The sequence below is a fragment of the Chrysoperla carnea genome, chromosome 1 (genome assembly GCF_905475395.1).
Source record: "Chrysoperla carnea chromosome 1, inChrCarn1.1, whole genome shotgun sequence".
Classification (NCBI taxonomy): Eukaryota; Metazoa; Arthropoda; class Insecta; order Neuroptera; family Chrysopidae; genus Chrysoperla; species Chrysoperla carnea.
Window position 1 is genome coordinate 55702896 of NC_058337.1, and position 27755 is coordinate 55730650.

At 28.2% G+C, this 27755-nt stretch overlaps 1 protein-coding gene across 1 annotated transcript in view; it reads right to left on the reverse strand.

The window, feature by feature from the left end:
• LOC123303098 (pituitary homeobox homolog Ptx1-like) overlaps positions 1-27755 on the reverse strand; it is an 80516-nt gene that overhangs the window by 15689 nt on the left and 37072 nt on the right. Inside the window, exons 3-4 of the mRNA XM_044886200.1 lie at positions 19901-20113; positions 11481-11716 (exon numbers count right to left, since the gene is read on the reverse strand). Coding sequence (XP_044742135.1) covers positions 11481-11716; positions 19901-20113 — 449 coding nt within the window. The remainder of the gene's footprint in view (positions 1-11480; positions 11717-19900; positions 20114-27755) is intronic.

Genomic DNA, 27755 nt, shown 5'->3' on the forward strand with positions numbered 1-27755 from the left:
TCAAATTTACAGGAACACAAATAATTTATCATGGTTAATTCCTTACAAATACAAAAATTATTGTTGAAATGGTATACTGGGTCCCATCAAAGTTGAAATATAATCAATATGTATGTAACGATTTCAGCGTTTACGATTAAAAAAATAAGAAAGAAGATCTTGCCCATTACTCATTTATAATCCAAAGAAAAACACTTACACTAATCGTAGTTGGCCAAGATCTAACAGATTTGGACTTGTTTAGTGTACGCTATTTGTTTCGAATATAAATGTTATCATTTCAACGAATGATTGTTGACATTTATTGTATACAAAGTAGTAGCACAAAAATAATACAAAAACAAAAAGGGTGGTTTTATGTCAAGCATCCTACCTAATTGCTAGGGCGCTTGACATGAATCCATGAAGTCCGGGTTCGAGTCCTGGTTCGAATGTATTTTTTTCAATTCTCTTTAATTAAGATTACTAGACAAGATATTTATCAATATTTAGTTTACGCTGTATGTATCATATTAAAAATCATCAATTATAATCGAGAGACCATGATATAAATAAATATCGTATACATGACTAAAAGTAAACAAAAACAAAAAGTAATAAAAAGTGTGGTATTTTTTCGAAATGCTAGAAAATAGTGGAATTTTAAAAGAATTTACGTTTTAAATACTGGAATTTTACCTATGGGACTCATCATTGTATCATTTTTTACTGATACATTTCCATATGCAGTGAAAATCAATAATTTATGGTTAGTAGTTTTATATAACATTTATACTTAACCACCTGTATGCATTTCATTTTTGTATTTGATTACAAAATTTTGTTTTAATTGAAATCAATTCATATAATTCATATAAATTCAACTGTGATTTCATTAAAAAAATTTTGACAATATCGATAAAAGAAATGTGTATAAGTTTTTTTGGCAATCTTATTGTTCGAAATGTAGCCGCAATTAAACAAACAAAAATCAAGCGAATTCTAATTTTCCCAGTTTGTCTGGGGTAGCGAGTTTGATTTCCAGCGTCACAACGTTGTGAGGGACTAGTGTAGTGCATAGTGTTATATTGCTCTCAAAAAAATTGAGGAAGTAAAATTATCAGCGAGAAGGCCTCACAATTGGCCTCAATGTGTGCTGTTTATGGCTGTGAATTAAAAATTGAATTAAAAATGAAAAAATACAATTTGATCATATGATAGATCGTCTATCCGTTTATTGATAATATAGGATTTTTTCAGAATAATTGGAATTACAAAATGAAGATACTAAATAAGACCCCTTTTTAAGTATCAAAATATCTTTTGGCGTAAACTTAAAAGATCAACGAATAAATAAAAAAATTAAAAAAATTTGTTTTTTTGGTTCTCATTGAATTACCTTTTTAATATCAACTACATATTCCGAAAATTAAATTTAGAGTAAATATAGACACAATAGTATATATGATACATAGAAAGAGGAAAGTAAAATAATTTTATTTGTATTTTAATAGTTCGATTACATCCGACGGTATACGATACAATATAAAACATATGTAGAAAAACCCCGAATGAACGTGTTATTTCTTTTTAAATTATCAATTACAAAAAAAAGTAATTAAATACAAAATTGAAAAGTTAACCATTTAAAAAAAAGTGAATATAATAAAAAGCTTATATTGGAATTATGTAGATGGATCAATGTTTACAGGCTGAAGTAAAAAAATTATTATTGGCACGATATCATTTTTGTTTGTATTGATTATGAATGTCAAATGTAATATCCAAATACGAAAAATGTATCTTAAGCAAAAACTTTTCCGCTCTTACATACTTTACAGCCATTATCTGAGGACTCAACTGTGACTAAGATAAAAACGGGTGAAAACAAACAATTGACTGAGTTAATTATTGAAATACCATGTATAGACAGTGTTGACGACGCAATCGTTTGTTTTTTGACGACACGTAAGCAAAGAAAGATATCCACTTTTAGATAGTCACATATTCATGAGCACGCAGTAAAAATTTCAACTTGATATTTTTTTTTTCGTTTTTGAGTTATCGTGATTATAGACGGACGACAGACAGCCAGACAACCGGAAATGGACTAATTAGGTGATTTTAAACTTTTTCTAAACTTAGTTTACCTTGATATATTTCATATACATGGTATAAAAATGCATTTAGGAGTAGTAGCCGCAACAAAAACGGCCGGATCAAATACTTTATGTATTGGATACAGAAGTAAAAGTGATGATTAAAACTTTCTCTATAACATGAAAGCTTAGTTATAATATACATACAAATTTAACGTGGTAATATTAAACATAATTATTATCGGGCTATCATGTGAATAAACACTTCCATAATAAAAAGCTTATATTGGAATTATATAGGTATTTTTTAATATGACTTTTTTTTAATACCCAAAAACACAAAATTAATTTTAATTATGCAATTAAAAATTATTTCCCTATAAAAATGATTCTATAATTTTATTTTGATCTTAAATAATGATGTTATGGTTGGTTATTTTTTGTGGTTAGGTTGTTACAAACATTTAAGATATTATCTCACACTCAATAAATGTAAATCCACTTAAACAAGATACACTTTTGTTTAAAAGTATCCCCGTATTCAGTAGTGAAGTTCTTTATAAGTAGTTGTAATAAGTCAAAGTGTTTTTTTTATAAGGTTGGCATTAGTAAAGCCGGTACACCATGGCACTGGTGTTTTGAAAACATTTCAGTCCGATATTAGTGAATTTGTCGTTTTTTGTCAGTTCAAATAACGAATATCAAGATGGGATTGTTTTAGGAGGACGTAAAAAGTGAGGTGATGTTCGTAAATGAGCTACATAGGGCAATTGGGTCTTGGGTCCGTAGGACCCATCTTGTAAACCGTTAGAGACAGAACAAAAGTTTTTCTGTAAAAAATGTTTCTTATAAAAAAATAAACAACTTTTGTTTGAAACATTTTTTCGTAAACATCACTGTTTACCCGTGAGAGCGCAAATTATGGGCAAATCGTATAGTATGTATTTTATGGCTATATCAGTTATATATGTATACATGGTATTTCAACAATTAACTCAGTCAATTGTTTGTTTTCACTTGTTAATTAATTACTATAAATATTGATCGTAATAGGAAAATCTGGTCTGAAAAGAGATTCTCAAGTTAACAAAAAAACCAAATAATAAACCTCAGAGAAAATAATTAATAAAAGTGTCAACGTGGACTATAAATAGCTCCTATATTAGGACTATGAAAAGAAACTTTCATAATAATAATGGCTATTATGGAAGATCTTTGCCAAAATTTTGATACGAATATTTTGAAGACATTCGCACGCAATACTGAAAACTACTGCTAGTCAAGTCATATGCACCGATATTCTATGACTTTGGTTAACTTCCGAGGGTGTATGAGTTTGATGATTCGGGATGTATCATTATATGAAAATTGCTACTTTTACTCTATTTTATTTCTGCGATTTTCTTTATTAAATTGTTATCTAAGAAAAAAATGAAAGAGGGCTTCAATCAATTCAGGGTAACTAATTTTTAAAAAAAACTTGTAAAAATATAAGTGCAATGACTTTCGATTTCATTTATAAGAACCGGAACACAAATAAAAAGATTTAATCAACGCTATTTTATACCATTCTACCTAGAATAGACTACAGGACAGTTTCTATAATAGAGACATGAAAAATCAATGTATTTTGTCTTCATCTAAAATGTGTATTTGGTCAATTTATATGCGACAATCTCTTCTTTGTTCTTAAATTCACATAAATCCATGAAAATGACCAATCATTTCCGTCGTATATACTCTTTTTTTATTATTTTAGTAGCAGTAAATACCAGACCACTTGAAAATGATCTAGTAGACATGTACTCTCTATTCATACTGCCTTCATAATATAATCGGTTGAGTGACTAGACGGCTATTATTTAGTACTTATAGGTTAAAAAATTTACTATCTAGTTATGTAGTAACGAAATAAATTTTCACTTTTTATTATATTCATTAAATTTGTTTTATTCAATGACAAAAAAAAATTCTTTAACAGAATAATTGGTTTCAATTTATATAACGTAATGATTACTAAAATTCTTTGTGAATTTGTGAACTTAAGTAAGCGGAAAAGTCGAAGCTAAACTCAAGGATAACAAAAAACTCGTCTGTTTTATACTAACATTGTTTATGCTGATAGTTTTACGATTAAGGACTTCTGGTGGCATATTGGGGATGATAGAATTTTGATGAAAATAAGTAATAATTTTTGATGATTCGATCTATTTACTACTTACTTATTTTTTGAGGTATTCTGCAACTTTATTACTTTGTGAGCTCTCATTACTGTTGTCATTAGGAAATGGAGTTGACCTAACGGATTTAGTTTAAATTTAGAGTTCCTATTGTATGTTCCCTTTTCGAACTCAATAACTTTCATTCCGGTAATTTTTTGGTTGGGGACTTTCTTGATGAAATTTTTGGGGCAACAGGTTAAAATGAGACACTTTGTTGACCACTATTTATGAGCACTTTTATTTTCTAAGTTAACCGCCACATTGGAATTTCAATTTTCCTTCACCATGTTTTTATATATCAAAAATATTTACTGTTAATAAATGAACGGCGACTTACAAAAATTCTTAACGCAAGAGCTGCGTTTGCTAAGCGAATTCCCTCAGAGATTGAAATTAATACATTTTTCTTTAAATAGAATATTATTGCATTTTTACTTTTTCATGAATTCTTATTTCGAAAACTAAACGTCGGGAAAAATTCACAGGAGCACTTTTTTGCTTAAAACTGATCAAATATTTAAATTGTAAATATTGTAAATATTTCAAGTACGGGAAGCTCAAAAATAGCTTTTAAAAATAGGATAGTATATTTGATGAAAAGAATTTGAGGTTACAAATCAGGAAATAATGAAAAAAAAAAAAAAATACTTTTTATAATTATTCCACTTGAGGTCCCTCTGTATGGTCAACTCAACGTTTAATGTTTTTGAAGCTACCGTGATCGTAGGGTTAAAACTATAACAAGCTTAAGGATAAATAAAATACTGTATTTAAACAGTTGATTAAACTAATAAAATTTTAGTTAACATTCGAAAAAAATAGTATAAATAAAATAATGTCTCATATATCATTCAAAACATATTATTATAAGGGAAGAATAAAACTTTACCACCAATTTAATAGAAGGATACACAATCATATAAAAACAAACGGGTTTAAAAATTTCAAATCTCTGTATTTTACTAAATAATCCAATACATCAAACATAAATCATATTTTTCTGTACTTGTATTTTAATAAATTGTATTATGAAATATGATATCGTTTCACTTCTCATATCTTCTTTCTCCATTGAAGGCAAAATAAGACAAAAAGAGACAACCCATCAAGATGTTGGGTAGACCTATCTAAATTAAATTTATAATGATCGAAAAAATGTTGGTTCGTAAAGGCATATAGAACGATTTTAACTGCAAGTATTAAAATTTCGACGATAGCTTCGTTGAATTTTTAGTCGCACGCATTTTCCCCTTAAGGATTTTTTCCCTAAAGGAACTTCTTGATTTTCCCCTTAAGGATCTTCTATACATATAAATTGCTTTGTCCTGAAAGACTGACTGACGGAATAATGTACAGCTTAAGCCGCTGATTGCAGGGACTTTAAAACTTGGATATGTTTTTAGTATGACATAGACATCCGATAAGAAAGGATTTTTCGAAATTTTACCCTAAAGGGATTAAAAAACGGGAGCAAAGTTTGAATGGGATAACGTGTTCAATCTACTTCAAATTTTGCATACACGTTCCGTAAAAGAACTGATGGGAAACGTGTTTCATATTTTATTGAAACTCATTGCAAATTTTTTAACATAATAACTTATTTGTTATAACAAAATTAATAATATAAAAAACCAATTAAAAATTCTATTAGAACGATTTTCGACTTCTTCGCGGACGAAGTCATTGTGCATAAACAATTTGTGCTTCAACGTTATTTTGTGGTCGCTTTAGTTTGTACAAACTTTTCAGCGATATTTTTGGTGATAGTGATGAACGGTAGCATTTCTACCACCCCTCATGATTAACTCTGCAAATAATATTTTAAATGTGTATATGAATTTCAATAATTGGAGTTTATTAGTTTTGATTTTGATTTGTTTCACGACTAGAAAGGATTATTATCATTTCTAAAAGGATTGTTTTGAATTGAAATGCAAAAAAAAAAAAAAAAATATCCGACAACAATCACACAGCCAATATTGGTGACAGATATTGTCATTCTTTCTTACGTTAAGATTATAACATGTATTTTTGATGAACAGTTCCCTTTTTGAGTAACTGATGAAAAAAAAAACTTGATGAGGCACGATTAAATCAGTTGACATTTTTATTTAGTCTTTATTCCAAAATATTGGTTTTTAAAAAACATAATACGTAAAAAAAACATTAAACAAAATGTTGACATTTTATTCATACGGAATAACAACAGAAGAGAATTATTGCTACCTATAAATGTTTCATTTGGTGAATAGCAGCACAGTTTAGTAGATATAAACTCTATATACCGGGTGATTATTTTGTCGAAAACGTTTCTAAATTACACGAGATTCAATGAATAATGTCTCCATCAAATAATGGTTATGTCCAAATTTCTTGTATTTATATTGATTATACAATACTACAAAAGCCTCATACGAGTATTTCTAAAAGAAAGCAATTATGCGTTTTTATTTTGGAAAATATTCTTTGAGTTTCATAGAATATAAAAAAAAAAACTTTTAACAAAAAGAAAAGCGACTTCAAAATAATAACTTTTCCAAAACAAATTAATATGCACTAAAATGTAAAAAAATAACGTTAATATAATGTAGTTAAAATTATTGTTATTTTTGGAGTCGGTGTCAGCCAAGGAAACAACTCTGACAGACTAGTTTGCTCGTTATTTTTTTACTTTTTAGTGCATATCTATAAATTTGTTTTAGAAAAGATTTCTTTTGAAGTCGGTTTTAATTTGTTTTTTTAATTTTGTGATATTTAGTGAATCGGTTGGCGGAATATTGAGTTATTCGTCTTCTTGTCGTGCATATTTAATGCAAATTTAAGACTTTTATGGTTTTCTCATGGATGCCGCTGTAGAACTGGACCAAAATGACATTTAAAAAAAAATACAGTCGAATTGATAATCTCCTCCTTTTTTGTTTAAAGTCGTTTAAAAATCCTTTAGAGTATCAAGTTAAGGTTGGGAAAGACTAACGATTAATATTTTTAAACCTCCAATGGAATGAATTCTTTGAAACTTTTAGAAGAGATGTTGCAGGTAGGCAGTTCCAATTCCGTTGAAGAGACTTTTTCGATAAATTTTCATGAAAATTTTGAATTTATTTCAAGTAGACACTTATGGTTAACAAGAAAATTTTTTTGTGTCATTAGTCCAAAACATTATTTGCTAATTTTTTGTTGTGAATGAAAAACCGTAAGTATAATTATTAAAAACAATGATACTGAAACAGAGGTGGATTAAATGTCAAGAGCAGGCACCTTAGCGGTTGTATAACCGGCGCCACTCTAGCGGCAATACATTATAAATTTTAACCAGTATTTATAAAATAGTTCTTTATATAAAATTTTAAAGTATACACCCCTTTGTAACCTCGCACCCCTACGTACGTGCCTAGTTTACCTTATGGATAATCCGCCTCCGCACTGAGAAACATAGCTGAATTTCTAAATATGTTCTTCTGTAGATGACAAAATAACGGAACACTCGGTTTATAGGGTACAAATATAACGGAGGGTATTTACCTATATTGAATGAGAATGGTCAGTTTGTATTTTATGTGTGTATGTATGTGTGGTGAGCACAGATATCCAGTTAGGGCTTAATAAGGATCACCAAACAGATAATATATGGCCAAATAGTTGTGCGCCAACAACAAAACAATACATATATTATATTATGTTCGAGGTTCGAGTACCTACTGTATAAGAGGTATTGTGTACAATTTAGGATAATAATTCACCAAATGATATTATGTAATAAATTGTCGAAAAAAAAAAACAAAAAATTTCGTTTTTAATTTTTTTAAATTTCTCTGTACCTACTTCCAATGGGTATTTATATTGTTTTTATTATTATGTGCTAAATTCTTTGGATCAAATACCGAAATCTCAATTGTTCCTATAATTATATATTTAAATAAATTGGCAGTACATAGTCAGTGTGATACTGAATTCGTGTGATTGCGACCCCTGTAGTCCACTAGACTAACTTCCCAGAAGGGGAAATAACGTTAAAAGATAGGTATTGTTAGCCTTCATAGATTATTCTTCGAACATGTACTGCAGCTTATGCTGGAACGATCATTATCTCCATAGATAAATGATGTGTTTAATCCACTTTTCAGATTCTGTTTATTCAGTTTTTCCAGTTTTTTTATTAACATTAAGAAACGGCTCAACTTCTTCTGCTATCTTTTCTTAAATACGCAATTCCGCGTCCCTTAAATACGCAATAAGCCCAGTCACATGTTAATATCATTACGAGCTCGCGAGACAATCGGGGCGAAAGAATCCGATCGAACATACGCACATACGTACACACACATACACACAGACATCACATTGAAAAGGTTTAATTAGGATATTGCGGACGTGAAACCGCGAAATTATGTAAAACTGGAGATTTTCAAAATAGGCCCCATTACATTAACTTCCTCTGAGAAGTTAAAAATATACATATATTCACTTACAGTTTAGATACAAAAAAAGTATTTTGTCGAAATCGATTAGAACATTGCAGGTGTATTAAGAACCGACGACTATGCAAAATTATGACATCATCTACCTGATTTCATACGAATATTGCTCGCTTCATGGAAAAACAATTATTTTATCCAAATTACAAACAAATTTTCTTTTTAAACTAATAGATTTTTAGTAGATCTAAATTCAAAAAAATTCATATTATGATATCAATTTACTACGAAATTTTTAGTTAGTTAAAAATTAACTTAAAAGTGATTATTTGGATTTTAGAATTTTATTTACTAATGAAAACATTATCTTGTTTCTTGAAAACTCAATAGACATACAGATTGTCCAGTCATTTAAATTAGTAAACATTTAAATATACCTAATTCGAGTATTGAAAATCCACATAAAATTACTGATATATTATTATTATTACATCTTTCAACAAAATTTACCATTATTAAAAAACTGTGAAAAATAGATTTTAAGAAGAAACTATTTCAAAACAAGATATAAAAAAGCGGTACTTTTTAAAAAAAACTCCTGTGAGTATTGAGTTGGGATCACAGTTTTATTTTTCTATGAGCAAAATGTCATCCTATTAGCTCAGTCTGTTAAGGCGTAACCAATTCCGCCTGCGGTATGCTTAGGGTAACGGTTCGATTCCCGCCGTCGCAACAAAATTAATATAATTAATAGTTGTGATGGGCTGTTGTAGTACATGGTATATGCATGAAGGAGGTGCACTCAGCCTCTGAAATTGAGAAGCTGATAAATGAAATTGTCAGCGGAAAGATGGTAAAATTTGGTATCACAATGGGCTCTATAACCTAAGTGTGTCCTTTATGGACACCCAATATAACCTAACCTAACCTATGGTATCAAAATAAGAGTATATGAAAGAATGTTTCAAATAAATCTTTACAAACAAATAGTTTTTGTTAATGATAAGTTTTTTTAATAATTAACGATTTAAATGGTTATTGATTAAATAACATTTATGATTAAAATTTTGGGTCTCAAGCTAGCTCTGTTTTCGATTTTGAGATTGACACTACAAGCGAGAAGATTTTTTTTGTCCGAACAATTTTTTTAGCACCTTCAAACTTATAATATAAGTAATTTTTTTAGATTAAGTACAGGGTATGAATACAACTTGTCGCTGAATTATTTCTATGATATTAAATACATCCAAAATAATTTTGCTTCTATAAATAAATATTTTTTGAAGTGTTTCCGTTTATGTGATTTATTAGAAACAATCAATTCATAAACATATCAAATATCAACAAAAAAAGGGCATTATTCGGTATGTGAATAGACATGTCTCATCACACTTACAGCAGTAGCATCTTGTTTTCATGGGTCAATTACATTTCTCATAAATAAAATTAATGGGGGGTCTCACTATTACTAAATTGGAAAAGACCACTTGACATTTTGTGAACTATGTTTGTTAATCACCCACAAAAATAAATATATATATATATATATATATATACATATCTTTAAATATTTCAAAATTAAAATCAATTCATCCTTTTCAGGCATGGGCAAACGTGGCGTAAGATAGTGACAACCTAACCAGTGACAATAAAAAATACGAGTAAGACAGAGAGACAACATTTTTTTTCTACCCATCTCATTACTATAAGAGAAACTGAGATAGGTAGAGGAGTCGTATACCTACCTCGCTTCCTCCTCTATGCGCAATGCGGACTTGGATAAAGAGACACACAAATAAATTTATGGCACCCAATAAAGTTATAACAATGGTTACTTCGACTTAAAACAACTCGCCTATGCCTATTTTAAAGTTTAATTGACAACTGAAAAGAATTACTAACATAGTTAATTTTTAAATACTCAGCGTATTATAATAATCTGGGTAAGAATACTTGTTTATATAATTATTTGGATTGTCAAAGTACAAAAAAATACGTAGGTATATACAGGTTAAGTATAAAAAAAGTTGAGTTTAGTAAAACTGTGTCTAGTTTCATATTCCGACTCCCCTCAGACCAAACGATGGTCAACTTTGCTTTTTTAAATTGGACTTCATATTTTTTGTGTCAGATTCTGAATCTTTGTCTCAAAAATATCAATCATTGTGTCAAGGTGTGTTTCCTTGATCTCAATTTTCATACCTCATTTTACGGTTGTTATTGCTAAAAATTGCAAGAAAAAAATAATTTTTTGGATAAATTTTTGGTTGAAATTTTTCTTGGTGGCAACTTTCATTTTTCAGGTGCCAACAATTGAATTTGGAAAACAACCCGAATGTGCTATAAAAAGTATGTAGTTTCTTTTAAAACAAGTGAAAACAAGCAATTGACTGAGTTCATTAGTGAAATACTTATATAACAATATTGAAAGTGTTGAATGTCAATGCATATTTAAAAAAATGAAAAAATTGTGTAAGGTACTTTCTTTGCAGACAAAATAAAGTTGTGGAAATGCGAAAATAGGGATGATAAAAAACTAACGACATAAACATTTTCGCCTGTCAATGATATGAAAATTTTAAATTGAATGCAATATCAACTGTGAAGGAAAACTTATTTCACGATCAACTGAATGCATACTGAAATGAAACGTAATAAATATCACTTTATGTCACAACTCGATTTTCCATTCCCCCATAATATTAAATATTTGATATTATTACAGCATGTACGAAAAAAATAGTAAATAAATATGTTCAACTTACCCGGACACGTGCCTCTGTTAAATTTGTCCACATAGCAATCTCTTCACGTGTACTCATATCAGGATATCGATTTCGAGCAAATGTTGCTTCCAACTCTTGCAGTTGCTGTGAAGTAAAATGTGTTCGCTGACGCCTTTGTCGCTTATTTTTCTTATCATTTTTAGCATCATCTGCATCGTTACCATCATTTGCACCCACTTCAGTTTTTACCGGATCGATTGTTAGTGATCGGCCGACTAAAAAGAACAATAGGATAATAATTATCTATTAGACAAAAAAAAAACAGGAAGGATGTCCTTAAAATAAATCCTTATAGAAAAATATTTACATGTTTATCAAATAATGATTTTTTTAATTATCAATTTCGCATACAGAAAAGCAGATACGAAATCAGTTAATCCCTTTTTCAATAAAAAAAATGTCGAATGTGTAGATCCTATTGCAAATATTTTGTGTTGATTAAAATATAATTAGAAAATATTTCGGTGATGTACGATTACGATTATGTAAAGGGTTCTGTAAAAGCGAATTTTTGAAAATATATGCACTATAAACTTATTAAAAGTAAGCAAAATTTACCTATTTAGTCTTAGAATTAGCTATACAGATGCCTAAAAAATATCGAAATATTTACCTAATTATTACTATTATGTCCATTTTCGTTAATAATATTGTTTGCTGGGGCCATTTTCAAAAGGAATTTTTCTATAATCAATAATATAACTAGTTGCACATTTTTTAGATTAGAAAAAAAAATAAGAATATTTTTTAAAACGTCACGCACGCTAGATTTTATTTTTAGGTGTTCAAGATTGGATTTATTTTTATCTTAAGAAACCCCTTCTTGCAAAAATTACGCCATTTTGATTTATCAAATATAAAAAATATCTATAAACATATTATCAATACAAAGAAATGGAGGACGCTTAACAAAAAAAAAAAGCAAAGTATTGTAAAAAATTATTATTTGTAATAATGTATCGATAAGAAGTATAATCAAATACTTATAATGTGCGATAGGGGCTTTGAATTACACCGCACCTAATCCTTTAAACACATCAATCATACTAAATTTTGACATCTCTTTTATAAGTGTTAAAATTTACCGCAGCAATTTTCACCTGTCCAATTACAATGCTTAAGATAACAAAATTTACTTGACACATTAACGTATCCAATGTGTTTTCATGATGAAATATTTATATTTATTGCATAATATGGGACGCTACTGAATTTTTTACACTTAATTAAAATTTTCTTTATCAAAATGATTAAGACATTGTAATAATGAAATATTTAAGATATGATTGTAATTAGATATAATAATTGATATAAGAATTAAAATCAATGGATATTAATTATTGGTTACTATGCAACTGGCAACTTATCTTGCAATGCACATCCAATGAGTTTCTAAAGGACAGGTTAAAGAAAGATCGAAGAAAGTTAATAGAACTACAATAATTATGAGAACTAATTAGTTGATCTTATTAAAATATAACAAAAATAAAAATTAATATACGAAATTTTGACAAAATGGTTAACTTTTGTAGTTTTACTGCAAGATTTACGTCTCAAATATAATATATACGATATACGCTTGCCCTATTAGCTCAGTTGGTCAAGACGTAACCAATTCCGTCCGCGGTGCTGGTGGCTGGTGTAGTGCATGGTATATGCATGAAGAAGGTGCAATCAGCCTCTGAATTTGAGGAGCTGATAAATGAAATTATCAGCGAAAAGGTGGTAAAACACATATATGGTATCACAATGGGCTCTATAGCCTAAGTGTGTCTTTCTTGGACAGCCAATATAACCTAACCTAACATAACCTAACAATCTATGCGATCTAAAGAAGTATCTGATCCAAAAATGCTTGTGTTTACATCATGACAAAGTTTATATGCATGAACAATGCCAGAGTCCAGGCAACTGTAGTTGCAGGTCAAAGCTATTATTGAGTAAACTTAAACGTCTTTTAAAAAAAAAGAAAAATTGTAAAACGTTTAACTGTTAAAAAAAACAAATTAACAGTTATATTTTATAATTTGATTGAAATAAATTGTTTTGTATATTTATTTTTGTTGAAATGACGACCAAAATGTGTAACAGCCAAAGGACAGGTGGAATTGCAGTAAATCTTTTTCAAAGTTTGAATGGCCTAATAATATAAAATAATCGTATAATCACATACAGCTTAAGTATGCGACATTAAAATGTAACAATTTTAATATTAAAATAAACTTATTTTAAAAATAACTTGGAAAAGTTGATCATCTTAAATAAGTTTTTTACTATATAAAACCGATTTTTTTGTTTAATATCTACACAAAGTAAAATTGTTTTAAAACGATCTACATTGAATATAAAATGAGAAAAATTAATTTTCAGTTTTACGATCGTTATAATTTTTTTGTGTACTTAGTATATTTGATCTTTGATTGAAATGACTATAAAAATTGTTTTGAAATATAAACAAGATATCGAGTCAATATAAGTCAATACAGGATGGGTTGAGCTACCACAGGTTGGTCTTTTTTGATACCTTATTCATTAGAAGACCGATGTATAATTTCATAGGTCATAGATAAAAAAATAATTAAAATCCTCCAGTTAAAATATTATTAAGTGTTGTTACTATAACATTACATTATTATGAGTATAATTAGAATGATTGAACTGGTGCGAATATTTCATTTATTTTGGAACAATTGATTTTGTTTAAATACGGCGCTATTCTTGTTTAATGAATAATATATATGGAATAATATATATGTCAAAATCTAAAGTCTAACTATGCCAGTTCGGACTAAATAACTTAGAACTACTATTTCGATATTATTTTGTAAAGTAACAATATTTTACTTTTGTTTAACAATTTTGTTTTTATTATTTAACTCTACAAAGCCAAGTCAGTGCGATGAGCTATACAATTTTAGGAAAACATTAAACATTAGAAATTATTCACAAAATAAAATAAGAGAATTAAAGAATAAAGAGTAAATAAATAAGTGAGAAAACAAATAGAAAAGATAAAGATAGTAAAATAAAATAAATTTCATTCATTCATACACAGAATATGAAACCAACGGATATGAAATATAAAAGCTAGACGGACAGATAGACCGTATATATAATATAAAACAAACGGACAATACGACGGGTTCAGATGAGATGAAGAGAGGACTTGGCGACTAAATCTTTTGTAAAGCTTGTTAGATCTATTGTGGATTAATATGACTTTAAAGTTGGTTACTTTTTGATGCTTTTACAAATCAGAGTTAGTTTAAATGTACTTAGTGCCTTGGTGGTGTGTAGATAAATTTATATTATTGAAATTTAATATAAATTATTATCTATTTAACCTAACAATCCTATAACACCTAACCTAACCTAACATAAATTTTATTACTAAAAATCACACAAAAACTTTTTTTATTTGATATTATAGATGAAAATCGTTGAAAATCAACGGAATATTCACAGGTATTGGTTTCAATAATTTTAAAATACTTATACCTCATATTATTTTCAATACTTTTTAGATACATCATTTAAAATTATGGATCATTTTTCAAAATTAATTTTTTTACATTCAATATTACTTTCTAAATGATTTACATTCCAATTTTATAAGTTGCCTCAAATTATAAAACACGTTTTTAAGAGTTTGTTTTCAACGAGCGTGTAAATTATGATAGAATAACATTTCGAATTTTTGACCACATTTTTTAAAATTTTGTCTGTGATTGACGCTTCATTTATTTCGACGTTCAAAAGCGGCTGTATTCCTAACGGATTTTTTATATCAATAATTTCTCATGTTTTCCAGTTCTTCACATTTTGGACAGTGCACCCCCAATAGCTGTTGCATTATATTATCTATATATATACTTAAAATAATAAAGAGTACCCACATTTGTATATGAAATAGTATTGTATGAACTATTTTGGTATCGAAAAAATATTAAATAAAAGAAGATATTTTAAGTTGTTTTTGTATTGTCGAGGCTTAAAAAACGGAGAGAAAAACTAAAAAGAATAATCCCTTTAAAACAATATTAATTTCAATCTCTCTTGAAAACATTTCAGCTGGTAACAGAAACTTGTAAACTTATAAATTCTTATGTTCTTTTTTTTTTCTTCATTATAATAACGTAGATATTTACGAAAAAAGTTCCGTTAAAAATGTGTGATGAGCGTGACACTAGGTATTAATTAAACTTGTTGAAATTCAAAACTCATCGCAAATGCAAACAATATAAAATGATTAATCGTGAGCAATAACATTGCCAAAGAGGCACTGGAATGGAACCCCCAAGAAAAAAGAAAAATAGATTGCCCTCGACACTCCTGGAGAAGAACTAAAGACTAGGAAATTGCCGAAGAAAAATTCTTGGGGAGAAATCAAGGCTCTGACATCGAATTAGATGTCGTTCCTTTTTTGAGGCCCTAGGCTCCCCACGGGATTAAAGACCACAAGTCAAGTAAGTCAAATGAGCGAATTATGAATTTACTTTTTTGATGGTTTGAGATCAACAACGAAATTCTTGTTTTTATAGGCATTTAGTTGATTTTTCAAATCTTACTTACTTCTTAGATTTTTAGAATTATTCTAATTTTGGCAACCCGAGGTGTTGCCAAACTCGAGCACGATCGATCGTTGAAGTCAATCGACCAGTTTCTCATTGCAATAAAAGAAAGTGCGAGTGACATTCTAATAGTTTATAAAATACATACATTTTTCAATTTAATTTTTTATTATTTATTGAGAATAGAAGTAAAAAAAACATTCTCGAACAGACATGTTCGATCGTAAGTTTCACAAATTTAAATGTATGGAGACGGAGAAATAAAACAAAAAAAAACTATTTTACTATCAGAGTATAAAATTGAGAGCGTCGTTTTGTCTCACAAAATGAAACACATAGCAAGAGGAGCAGCTTCGTTGTTATTTCAAAACCAAATCACTGAAGTGAATATAAGAGGTGTCTTGTGTTTCTATCCCTGCATGTATTAGTAATGTTTGTATAAAGATATAGAGGGAATAATAACACACATGTGGAATATGTTGTATAATACAAAGAAAATGATTCACCGTGCATCGCCGGATAGATCCCGCTTCGAATATAGCCATCAAACTGTCGGAGCTAATCCTCTCCGTGTCGGGGCAATTACTTGCCGAGTTATGTCTTCGTAATAAATATATATACACACATAGTTCGCTTATGTATATATACGAACCAAAATAACATTTCACTATGAAACCAAATATATATTCTACCATTTGGTATTAAATAATGTTTCTATAAAGAATTATATGTACAGGCGTATCCGTTAACTAGTCCAACAAAATAATAGCTAAGGCACCATATAGAAAACTGCCTTCTTCCAAAATCTTTTTTTATTCCAAAATCAATTTCTAAATAAAAAAACAAAGACAGAAATCATTTCGTCTGACATTCGATAAAACGGTTTGTTATTTAATTTATGCTGTCAATTTGCTTGAACTATGCCCCTTATCGTACGTTCAAATTTGTTTGCTGGTTGGGAAATAAAACCAGAAAAAGTGCAACCCACATGTAGGTTACCTAGGAAACTTTTAATCAATTCAGCTTGCCTTGAGAATATGCAAAAATATTTTACAATCTGTCAATTTGTATTTTTTGTCTAAAATTTATGTTTTTTCATTCAAAAAAATGAGTTGTGAGATATCTGAAGGTAAAGATAACAGATTTAATTTAAAATAAGTACAATAAATTTTTATGTTATGCCATATAATAAATATCTTGATCAAGCCAAATGAAGGTAATGCACGCACATATTGGGTTGATTACTAAATCAGAAGTATGTCTTTTTTAAACTTATATTTCACATAACTCATAAAATTAACTTTAAAGTTTAACTTTAACTCTACGTTAAAGTACCTATAATATTAAATTCTTTAATCAATAAAATAGGTATTTGGCTTTTTAAATTCATGCTTTAAATTTTCAGGATTACCAATGCACAGATATGTAAACAGTATCGTGAGAGAAAAACCATTTATAAGAAACTGATTACACTAAACCTGCAAGGTAGCGTACCACAAACTAATATTTATTAATAATTACTAATACTGTTATTTGTATTTTCAAATAAGTTTTATCTTGTTGTATATTTTTCATTTTTTTGGAATTGTGTCTCTTTATAACAAATCGACTACAAGTCGCACTGAATATTTAAAAAGATATAGAAAGCACAAAATTATCTTACAAAATTGAACATGTAAAATTTTTCACTGCCACTTAGTATATGTATACCGTTCTTTATTGTACCGCTACTGCTTATGCAAATTGGAAAGAAATACATATACACAGGGTTATTCACGTTATTCAGCACGAAATATTTAAAATAAACTGCTTGATTTTATGAAAATTTTCTCTCTGTGATAGATAGAGGCATCTTGGCTGTACACTAGAAAAAAAATTATTTTTGTAATATACAAAAAATGCTGGAAAAAGCGAAAAGTATGTCCGGAAAACGCGAAAAGCAAGAAACTTGAACTCAATCGAAAAGTTAAATCTAGGTTTAATTTGGTTATAACGGTTTTAATCATTAATTTTGAAAACCGTGAGTTTAAAGTGAAGTATTCAAACTTGAAACTCACTCGATGAAACTCACTTTTATTTTGTTCGTAGAATCTGAATACTTTTCGTGTTTTTCGGACATGTAAATAATTTTAAATTTTTCCTACAACCAATAAGCCTGCGCATCTATCTCAGAAACAAAATTTTCTTAAAATCAAGCAGCCGTTATCTTTTGTGATGAATAACACGAATAACCCTATACTGTATATACATTTTTTTTTTTCATTGGTAAACTTTTAAAACCCAAATTTTAATTCATAGAAAATGATTATTTTGAGCACATATAATTAAATTTATTTGCTTAGTTTATTATAAAGATACACTCGGGATTTTTTTTGTGAACTTATGCCTAAACGTTAGTTTTTTTTACTCTACCTCCAGATTTTGTTCAGAGTAAGTGTAAAACTATCATCGTGGTATTGCAAAGTTGTGGACCTAATGCTAAACAAAATCATACCTTTTCAAAGACATTTTTTATACCAAAAATTGTTCGTCATTTCAAGTTATTCAAACTAAAAGAAATTTTATTTTTATTGAAACGCGATGTATATTTTTAAGAAATAATTTTAGAATTTTTCTCAGAATGCGACAATTATTTTTATGTATACACAATGCAATATTACGTTTTGTTTACACATGGTTTACATGTTGTATCTTTATGTCTACATTCGATTAATGTAAAAATTTTACATTGCATTCTGATGTATACCTAAAAAAAGGATAAACTCCACTGAAAGTGGAACCTCTTCCGCATATTTATATTTTCAAATTCAATTTACTAGTTTTCTTTCCTCCCGTTTTTCGATTACTATATATTTACTCTATCGGAGTAACAATAAAGGACGGGCAAGGGATGAGTTGTTATTGTATGAAAAAAAATATCAAAAAGAAAATTGTGTTTGTAAAAGGATTTCGCAACCTTTTTTTTCCACCGCTGTGAAAATCTTTTATGTGATTACTTTTTCGTATTGAAAAAAAAAAACAATATAATTATTTTTTTGTTTACAAAAACATATCGATACATATTTTGTAATGGGTGTCTCAGTATTACAACTAGCTTTTAGAAATGTTCGATGCTATACTTAAAAAGCAAATTTTCTTTAGAAAGTAGATTTACATTAAGAAATTATCGAAATAATTGTGATAAACCATTGTTTTTAGTTGTACCTGCCAAAATATTAGTACCTTTATATAACCATTACAAGCAACGTGGACAAAAAAATATAATTTTTGCCGCAAATTATTCAAAGGCAAGAGTCAAAAATCATTTTTTTCAAATCTTTTTTTTCTATCGGTTGACAGAATCCTAATAATTGTAACAATAATAATAAATTCAGTGGCCCAAGTTCTTTCCAATTAATTTAGCTAAACCGTCTGACAAGCATAGCATTTTATATAACTTCTGTAAAAACAGAGGCCGATTTGAAACCAGATATTTATTGGTACTCAGTTAAAAACTGTTTAACTTAGTCCCATCAACTAACTCATCACACGATTTCCGTGTTTGGCAAAGTGTTTAATAAAATAGATACCTATGTAGTTTTGACAATAATCATTGGAAGTCATCAATTGTTGAGATATCAAGTAAATTATACATAAGTTTTTATTTCAATAACGTCTTTCTCCATACATAAACTCTTAATTCACAGTTAATTGTTACTGCAAGGTGAGTACACTTATTCTGAAACAGGCTGGGGAGAAATTATACGCGAATAATGATTTTTTTTGAAATGGTGAAAAAGGCACTGCGTTAATGATATTGTGTTTGTGAAAAAAGAAAATTAACCTTACCTTTTCGATCACGTGTTCTACTCCGAGCTGATGCGACCACTGCGGCTGATGATGCGAACACTGATGTGGGGGAAGCATGTTGTAATGACGTACTGTGATGGTGACTGTGATGATGATCTGATGTATTTGATGAAGCGGCCATTGCCGCTACAGCTGCTGTCGCAACAGACATTGAATGAGCACTCTCCCGAAAATCTCCTGTTTCTGCCCACACTGTAACACGGTACCCAAATACCCAAACAAAACACAATATCATTGCACAGTGCATCAAAAATTTTTTTAAATTATTATAGTTATTTCCAAAAGAGCGCTGACAATTGAAATCATATTGGTTGAAGAGGCGGTAAAATCATGAGCTTATTTACAACTCAATATGCAAATTTTATTACATGCCTTTCAAATTGGGTCGAGGTAAAGATTTGAAATTGATTTATGGAGTACGATATATAATTGCTGCAAATGTTAACTTTTGTGAAACATAAATGATAACCGCATAAAATATGATCCCACCTGAGAATCGTACTTACGCAAATTATAAGAAAGTTATTCGAAATTTTATGTAATTATTAACTAAATAGTCAGTCATAATTCATTGAGTATATCAGAAAAGGTGGCCATGGATTGTTTTTTTTTTACTATTTTATATTTTTACAGAAATCTTTAATTGATGGTTCAAATTGATTTAATTAATGGTTCAAATTGATGATCATAGATGAAGCAGTAAAATATCAGATTAAATTTAATTTTTTTAATTAAAAAAAAAATGTCTTTATAAATTATAGCGCATGTGTTATTCTGATGTATGAGCTATATTGTAGAGTTTTTGCGTGAAAGCGCAACAAAGAAACAAGCATCCTTACTTTCACATTTATTGTATAAATGGATAGGGATAAGGATCATAAAATAAAAGGAGGCTGTGAAGGTTAAAAAAACAAATTCCTAAAACATTTCAGTAATATCAAGAGCTGTAAATTTTAATAAATAAGCTGTTTTATTTACACTAAGTATTAATGGAAGTCTGGCAAACTTAATAAAAAACAAAACAAGTTTTTATCTTCTATATGGAAAATATTAAAATTATAATATTTTTGCATAGCAAATTATACAATGCTTCTGAAAATGCCGCATTTTACAAAATTTTCGATCGAAAAGCTATCTATACCCCAAAAACCTATTTCAAAAAAATTGTGTTTTTAGTTTGCCAGACTTCCATTGATAGTGTAAAAATTATACAATGCTTCTAAAAATTTTTTGTGGCTGCAGTAGATCTTTTTGTCTTCAAAAACATCCTAAACTTGTCATAGAATTCAAACAGAAAGTTATTCCGTAAGTTAGAAATCATAAATTTACTACTTTCTTAATCCAATCTAGAGAATCTAGAGAATCTCATATTAAGTCACATATATTTTTTAAAATTGGAATAGTTGAAAAGTAAAGCTATAAATTATTCATAGAACCACAAAGTTTGTCAAAATATTGGTTTTTCAAGAGATTAGAAAGGATTTTCTATGACTATTTAGAAAAACAAATATCGTTTCAAAAAAAAAAAAAAAAAAAAAATCAAAAACTTTAGCCTTAAAAAAAATAAACAAAATGACCAACTTAAAATGTCGCAAAATTAATCCATGAACGCTATAAACATATCACTAAATTAATCTTTGTAAAAATAAATAAAATTATTTATTAAACGATATTTTATGTCAATTCGATGTGAATAATTGTCGGTCAGTCTGGCAGGCATTTTAATATGAATGCAAATAAAATCTATTTACTATTGGATTTTAAGTTGACGTTAGCCAAAACACACCTACAGTTTTATAGCGGAGAAAAATTTATAAACTAAATTTCCGAGCAAAAAATTTTACGAATTTCACAATATTTTCAACATATTGTTACTGGTACAAACTTAAGAAATATGTGAATTTTTGCGAGAATATAAGTCCGATTACTTGCTGCATTGGAAAATTTTTCAAAAATACTTGTGTAAATAGAATTTAAATCGCTAAGTAAATGATGCTCGTCAGAGAAATTTAAAAACATTATTACTAAACAAAATATGCATTTATAATACTAACAAAATGGCACACAAATACGGTTTTTGTTTGTGCTTTGTGTAACTTTTCTCAAAGTTTTTTCACTTTGAATACAGATAGTACATATGAAATTCTTATAGAAAAACCCTCAAGTTAAAAATGTTAATTCCATTGACAGTCTCTCGATGATGAATCGATGTTTTTAGATTTTAAAAACGTTTGTTAATTAGTCACTGTATAATTTTTGATCCAATGTATTTGGAATAAATCAAAAACCCTTAACTCACGTAAATATTAACATTATCGAAATTAATTTATATATTATTTATCAATCCTGTTTTTCTGTCGGTCCGCGAGATGTTATTTATTCCTTTAACAAATTACATGATTTACTCCTCATTTGAAAGCTTATTGTGCCAGGTAATAACGATAAATAGACTAACGGTCTAAAAATGTACCCCTATGAAATTCCGCATGGGTCTATTAGTTTTATTATATAATAAATATGAAAAATCCTGTCGAATGTAGCGATTATTGGTATAATTAAAAACACGTTAAAAAAAATAATAACTTAAAAAAATTAAAACACGACTGCGATAAATAAAATCTGAAAAAAAAGAAACAAGCACAGTATTTAAAATAGCTACTTTTACAGTGCTGTTACAGTCGCTATGAAAAATACTGGACTTGTTTCTTTCTTTTCAGATTGTATTTAACGCAGTCGGGTTTTATTTGTTTAAATTATTTATTTTATTTTAGATTTTTTAGAATGAATCACCCTTCTATTATACTATATTAAAACTTTTAAACCAATTTATTATTCCCAGTTAAATTTTAACATATAACTTATTAATATATTTTTGTAATTTCGTTTTAATTTCCTTTATTTTGATACCCTTCTCGATAGGTTTTGTTAATTTCTCTTTATTCGCTCCAAAAATCTGTCATTTTGTTTGGTTTTTTTCAAACTATCTAAGAACAGTTGGACTTTGTGATAAATATAATGAGACCTAAAGCATTGAAATTCATTGAGCCATTTGGAAGATACGAGGTTATTAAGAAATTTACAAACATATGTACATACATAAAAGATACGCGCGAAAAACATAACCACTTCATGACAGTCGGGTAAAAAAAGATATTGTTTTCTAAGAATTTTATTCTCTATATTATCCGATAGATGTAAAATAAACTAAATGCCAAAAGCAGTCTTGGAACGAATCGATAAGCAAGGTATCTAGCCAAATTGGGTAAAGTTCTATATTAAACGTGACTCAAACCTTTGTTCGTGGCTTAGATCTTCCAAAGTCTCTCATTATTTTCATAGAAAAAGTTTTAAAAACCTCGTTCTATTTAAACATATTATGCCAACTTATTATTAAAAATAAACATATCGTTTATCAGTTTTCAGTACCTAGATTTCTAAATATTCTAGATTCCTGAAAACAAAGAACATATGTAGATCTTAAGTTGATTTAAGTACTACAACTTTTTAGAAGTGTAACCACTCTAATCTTATGTATCTTCAGTTAGAAATTACTGTGCTGAATACAATATAAAAAAGTTTTTATGGACCACACAGTAATATTATGTATTATATCGTAATAATAATACTAAATATTAAAATAATAATACCTACTAACATAAACGTTTTGTATGCTCTCGATAGCAGCGTATATGCTATACGTTCTCCGACTGGTATATATAGGATTGTATATATGTTTGTTTACTTTTAGATTCGGTAAGCTTTATAAAAGATTAGTAAGTGATTTGCTAATGATTACATTTAGCTTAAACTTATATCTACTTTATAAATCATTCATCACGATTGTGGACTTAATTATAAATATGATATTGTTGATGTTTCTATAACGAAATATCTAACAACGCTGTTGTGTAGTTGATTCAAGCTTTTATGTGGCTTAGGAATTATGTCATCTATCGCATCTATCTAAGCGTTATGCTAAGACAACAGACGTTGTTTGAGCCAAAATGTCTAGTAGAAAAAAAACTAATAAAATATCTATTTAATATTTATTTAGAATTGAATATGGGGCATTGCCTCAGTATGACCTAATTTTATTACGAAATTTTTCAAAACTAAAATCTTTCTCTAATGTTTTTGTACACTATGGCGGTGAAAGTCAAAGAAAAGTTAATCCACGTAAACGTAAGATAAATTCGACATCAGCAATTTTCAGCAACTAGCATTTTCTTTTATGTGACTTGTGTATTTAAGTGATTCATCATGACACTGAATTATACAAATATAATTAATTTTGAATCATTTTATATAGTCTTATTTTCGATTCATTTCGAAGAATTTATTTTCGAAATTAAGAATGTAAATTCTCGAATCAAATGGCATCGTATTGTTATAACCTTTGTATTCTTACTTAGTTAATAATAATTAATTGCCAAATAGCTTACAATTTGACGAGTTTTTCCCGATAAGATCAAAACGCACAAATGATAAAATATGATTTTTTTCGCGTCTCTTTCAGCGTTATTTAAGAAATTCGATTCTGCCTATTGGAAGATGACAGCTCAAGATGCATAAATATATGCTTTCATTTTATACTGATAAATAATTTACTAGTAATATTTTTTTGCCATTATCAAGTCAAGAATTTCGATAAAGTTACGGTTATCTCTATATGTTTTCTCAAAGGTTTTTCTTACGGTACGAAATATTTCTCTGAATACTTTTTAATGATTGTGATGTCATTTTGAAGATCATTTTCCATTTATGTAAAACAAGTGAAAACAAACAATTGACTGAGTTAATTGTTGAAATTCCATGTATACACAGTGTCGATGGCACAATCGTTTGTTTTTTGACGACACGTAAGAAAAGAAAGAATTCCACTCTTAGATTACCAAGATAAGTCCTACAGACCCAAGTTCCAATTGACCTATATTGCTCAATTACGAAATCGACTTCACTTTTTACGTATTAAGCACACTATACAAATTTCGGCTTGATATCTCTTTTCGTTTTTGAGTTATCGCGTCGACAGACAGACAAACGGAAATGGACTAATGATTTTGTTTTTTAAAGGACAAAAAAAGCAGAAATAAGACAGTTTGGAAAATACTTTGGATTTATTAGACCTCTTTTTTGAGGTCGTACTGCAATTACAAAATATTCAATTATGTAGTCCAAAAAGTCCTACAAGAGTTGAAAATATTTAATGTCGGAAAACTACTTTTAAATTATGAAAAGGTGTAGTATTAAAAATGTTATTCGATTAATCAATATTAATTTTGCTACTAAAATTTTTACAAAATAATAAATAATGTCAATAATGTAATTGTAGTGTCAACGTAAATGTAACGACTCGATGCATGCACATTATAAAAAGTAAAATTTATTAACGATGAAACCAGATGTTAAATAATCTTTTTCGTTCTTCTAATTAATTTGTTTGTAAATGATTCTTTCTTTCAAGAGACAGTCATTACAAACAGTTTAGTAGTCAGTTTTGTTTCTTTTAAATAGTTTGTTAAAATTAATGTTTTACAAAAGGGTTCTGACATATTTCATTTGACGGTCGTTTAACAGCATATTAAAATGTAAAATATGAATTTTATTTATTATTTTCTTAAATATTTTTTTGTAATATAGTACAATCAATTTTTTTTTTTAAATTAAATGTTTTTCAATATTTTGAATAAAATTTTTTTTAGAAAGAATATAACAAAATGTTGATGTAGAAACGAATAAAGCATAAAAAATTTTAACTAAAAGTAAAAAGTGCACACTTTATTAAAATGTGAACTTTTCAATTTTGCGATAGTTAGATAAAAATAATAAAATATGGGTTTTTCAACTATTGCAAAACACGTCAGTCTTCAAAAAGTTTGCGACAAGCTAAGTTATTTTTTGAGTTTCAGTTTTCTGTCTAAACTCAAATAATTATACGAATTTTTATTGTTAAATTTACTACATACAAATACAATACTATAGAGTTCACAATAGATGATAAAACTTGACTGTAGTTGACTTGAAGAGTCTGTATTGTAATCTAACTTATTGTAATCTCACGGTATCGCACACTATGCTCCGTTTATATAGTTACAAACAATTGTTATAGTAAATTCTGGAACTGTCACATATGTACTATTGCATATATTTTACTATAAAACGATATTCATTGTTTCTTTTTAGAATTGTCTAGAGTACATTTGTTTTTAAGATAGTACCGTATGCGTGCATTAATTGTTAACATCACACTGGGTATGTGATACTGTATTATTGATTCATAATACACCAGTAAAATCAAACCATGCGACCTGAGGAACTAAGTTCTAAGTTCCTGCAGATGAAGCTAATAAAAGTTAGTTAAAAATGATCTGGATAACTTTTAATAAAGTAATAAAAACGTCAAGGCAAAAACCACCGAGGCGATATCTGATTATTATTTTGGTTTCTAAAGAGCTATCTTTATATATCAGTGTTAACATTAAATTTGTAGTATCATCTCAAAATTCTAAAACACTAATAGTTTCATTTTAAAATATATCGAATCCATTTCAGTTATTTTCAGCTATTTTTTAAATACCTTGTTTTCATAAAATATAAAAATTTAGATGCAAGTATACACCAAAATATCTTCATTTCTATGAAAAACGGCTTAACAAACAAATAATGTTTTTAATGTATTTTCGTTGAAAATTTTAATCATACCATCCATCCATGCAATGTGGATCAAAGACATGCTGTCTGTGTACGACAATTTTTAAAATATTTATTAATTTATGTTTTTGTAATTTTTGTAAATAACAGAGATAAAACATAATAAATTTTGAATGATTTAAGTGAGATAGCTTATCATTATTATCAACGCATATATAATATGACACAAAAAACAAAAACAAAATTTGACAAATTCCTTTTGACATATTTGTTGAATGAAATTTGTAAACGTTTTTAGAAATGCAGCCATGCATCACACAAAACATACATTCATGTACAAACGATAACGATACCATGGCAGTACTTACACACGGTAACGTGAAAAGAAATTGTTTCGCACGTATAAATGTGCTTTCCAAAAATCTTTTACAATAAAAAATTGTCATCGCATATTTTTTTGCCTAATTATAAACTAACTAAAAGTATATCAATACCAACTACCAATTTTAGTCTTCATATAATTTTCTTTTATCCAAAAAGGTGATAATGTTAAAAATGTTTAAAAAAAGTTCAATTTTTTATCTTAAAATAATTAAGATAAGAGCTGATGTTTATATTAAAGAATATGAAATAATACATTATAATTGTGATGCTGAACTAATACGAACTGTATCTATAATTTTGGAACTATGTTCGTTGGGACTAAAACCAAAAAATCTGCAACAGGTACCAAAAACCGACATCTAGGTTACCTAGGAAACTAAAACTTTTTTAATCGATTCAGGTTGCCATGAATTTGGAGAAAATATAAAAATCTTTTTAGAACTGTCAATTAGTATTTTTCGTTAAAATTTTATGTTTTATTATTTTAAAAATTTGAGTTGTGAAAGTTATCTGAAGTTAAAGAAGAAAACAGAGATAATTTAAAGTAAATACAATACAATTTTTATGTTAAGGCATAATAAATATCCTTATCAAACCAAACGTAATATACTCACATATTGGGTTAACTACTAAATCAGAAGTATGTCTTTTTTAAACTAATACTACAATTATTTCGTACAGTAAAAACTAAAAGTAGCTCTAAAATTAAATTCTATAGAAAATCAAACAAGTATTTTACTTCTACAAATTAATTCGACCCACTGAAAGTTGGCTTGGTATCAATATCCTTGGAAGTTAA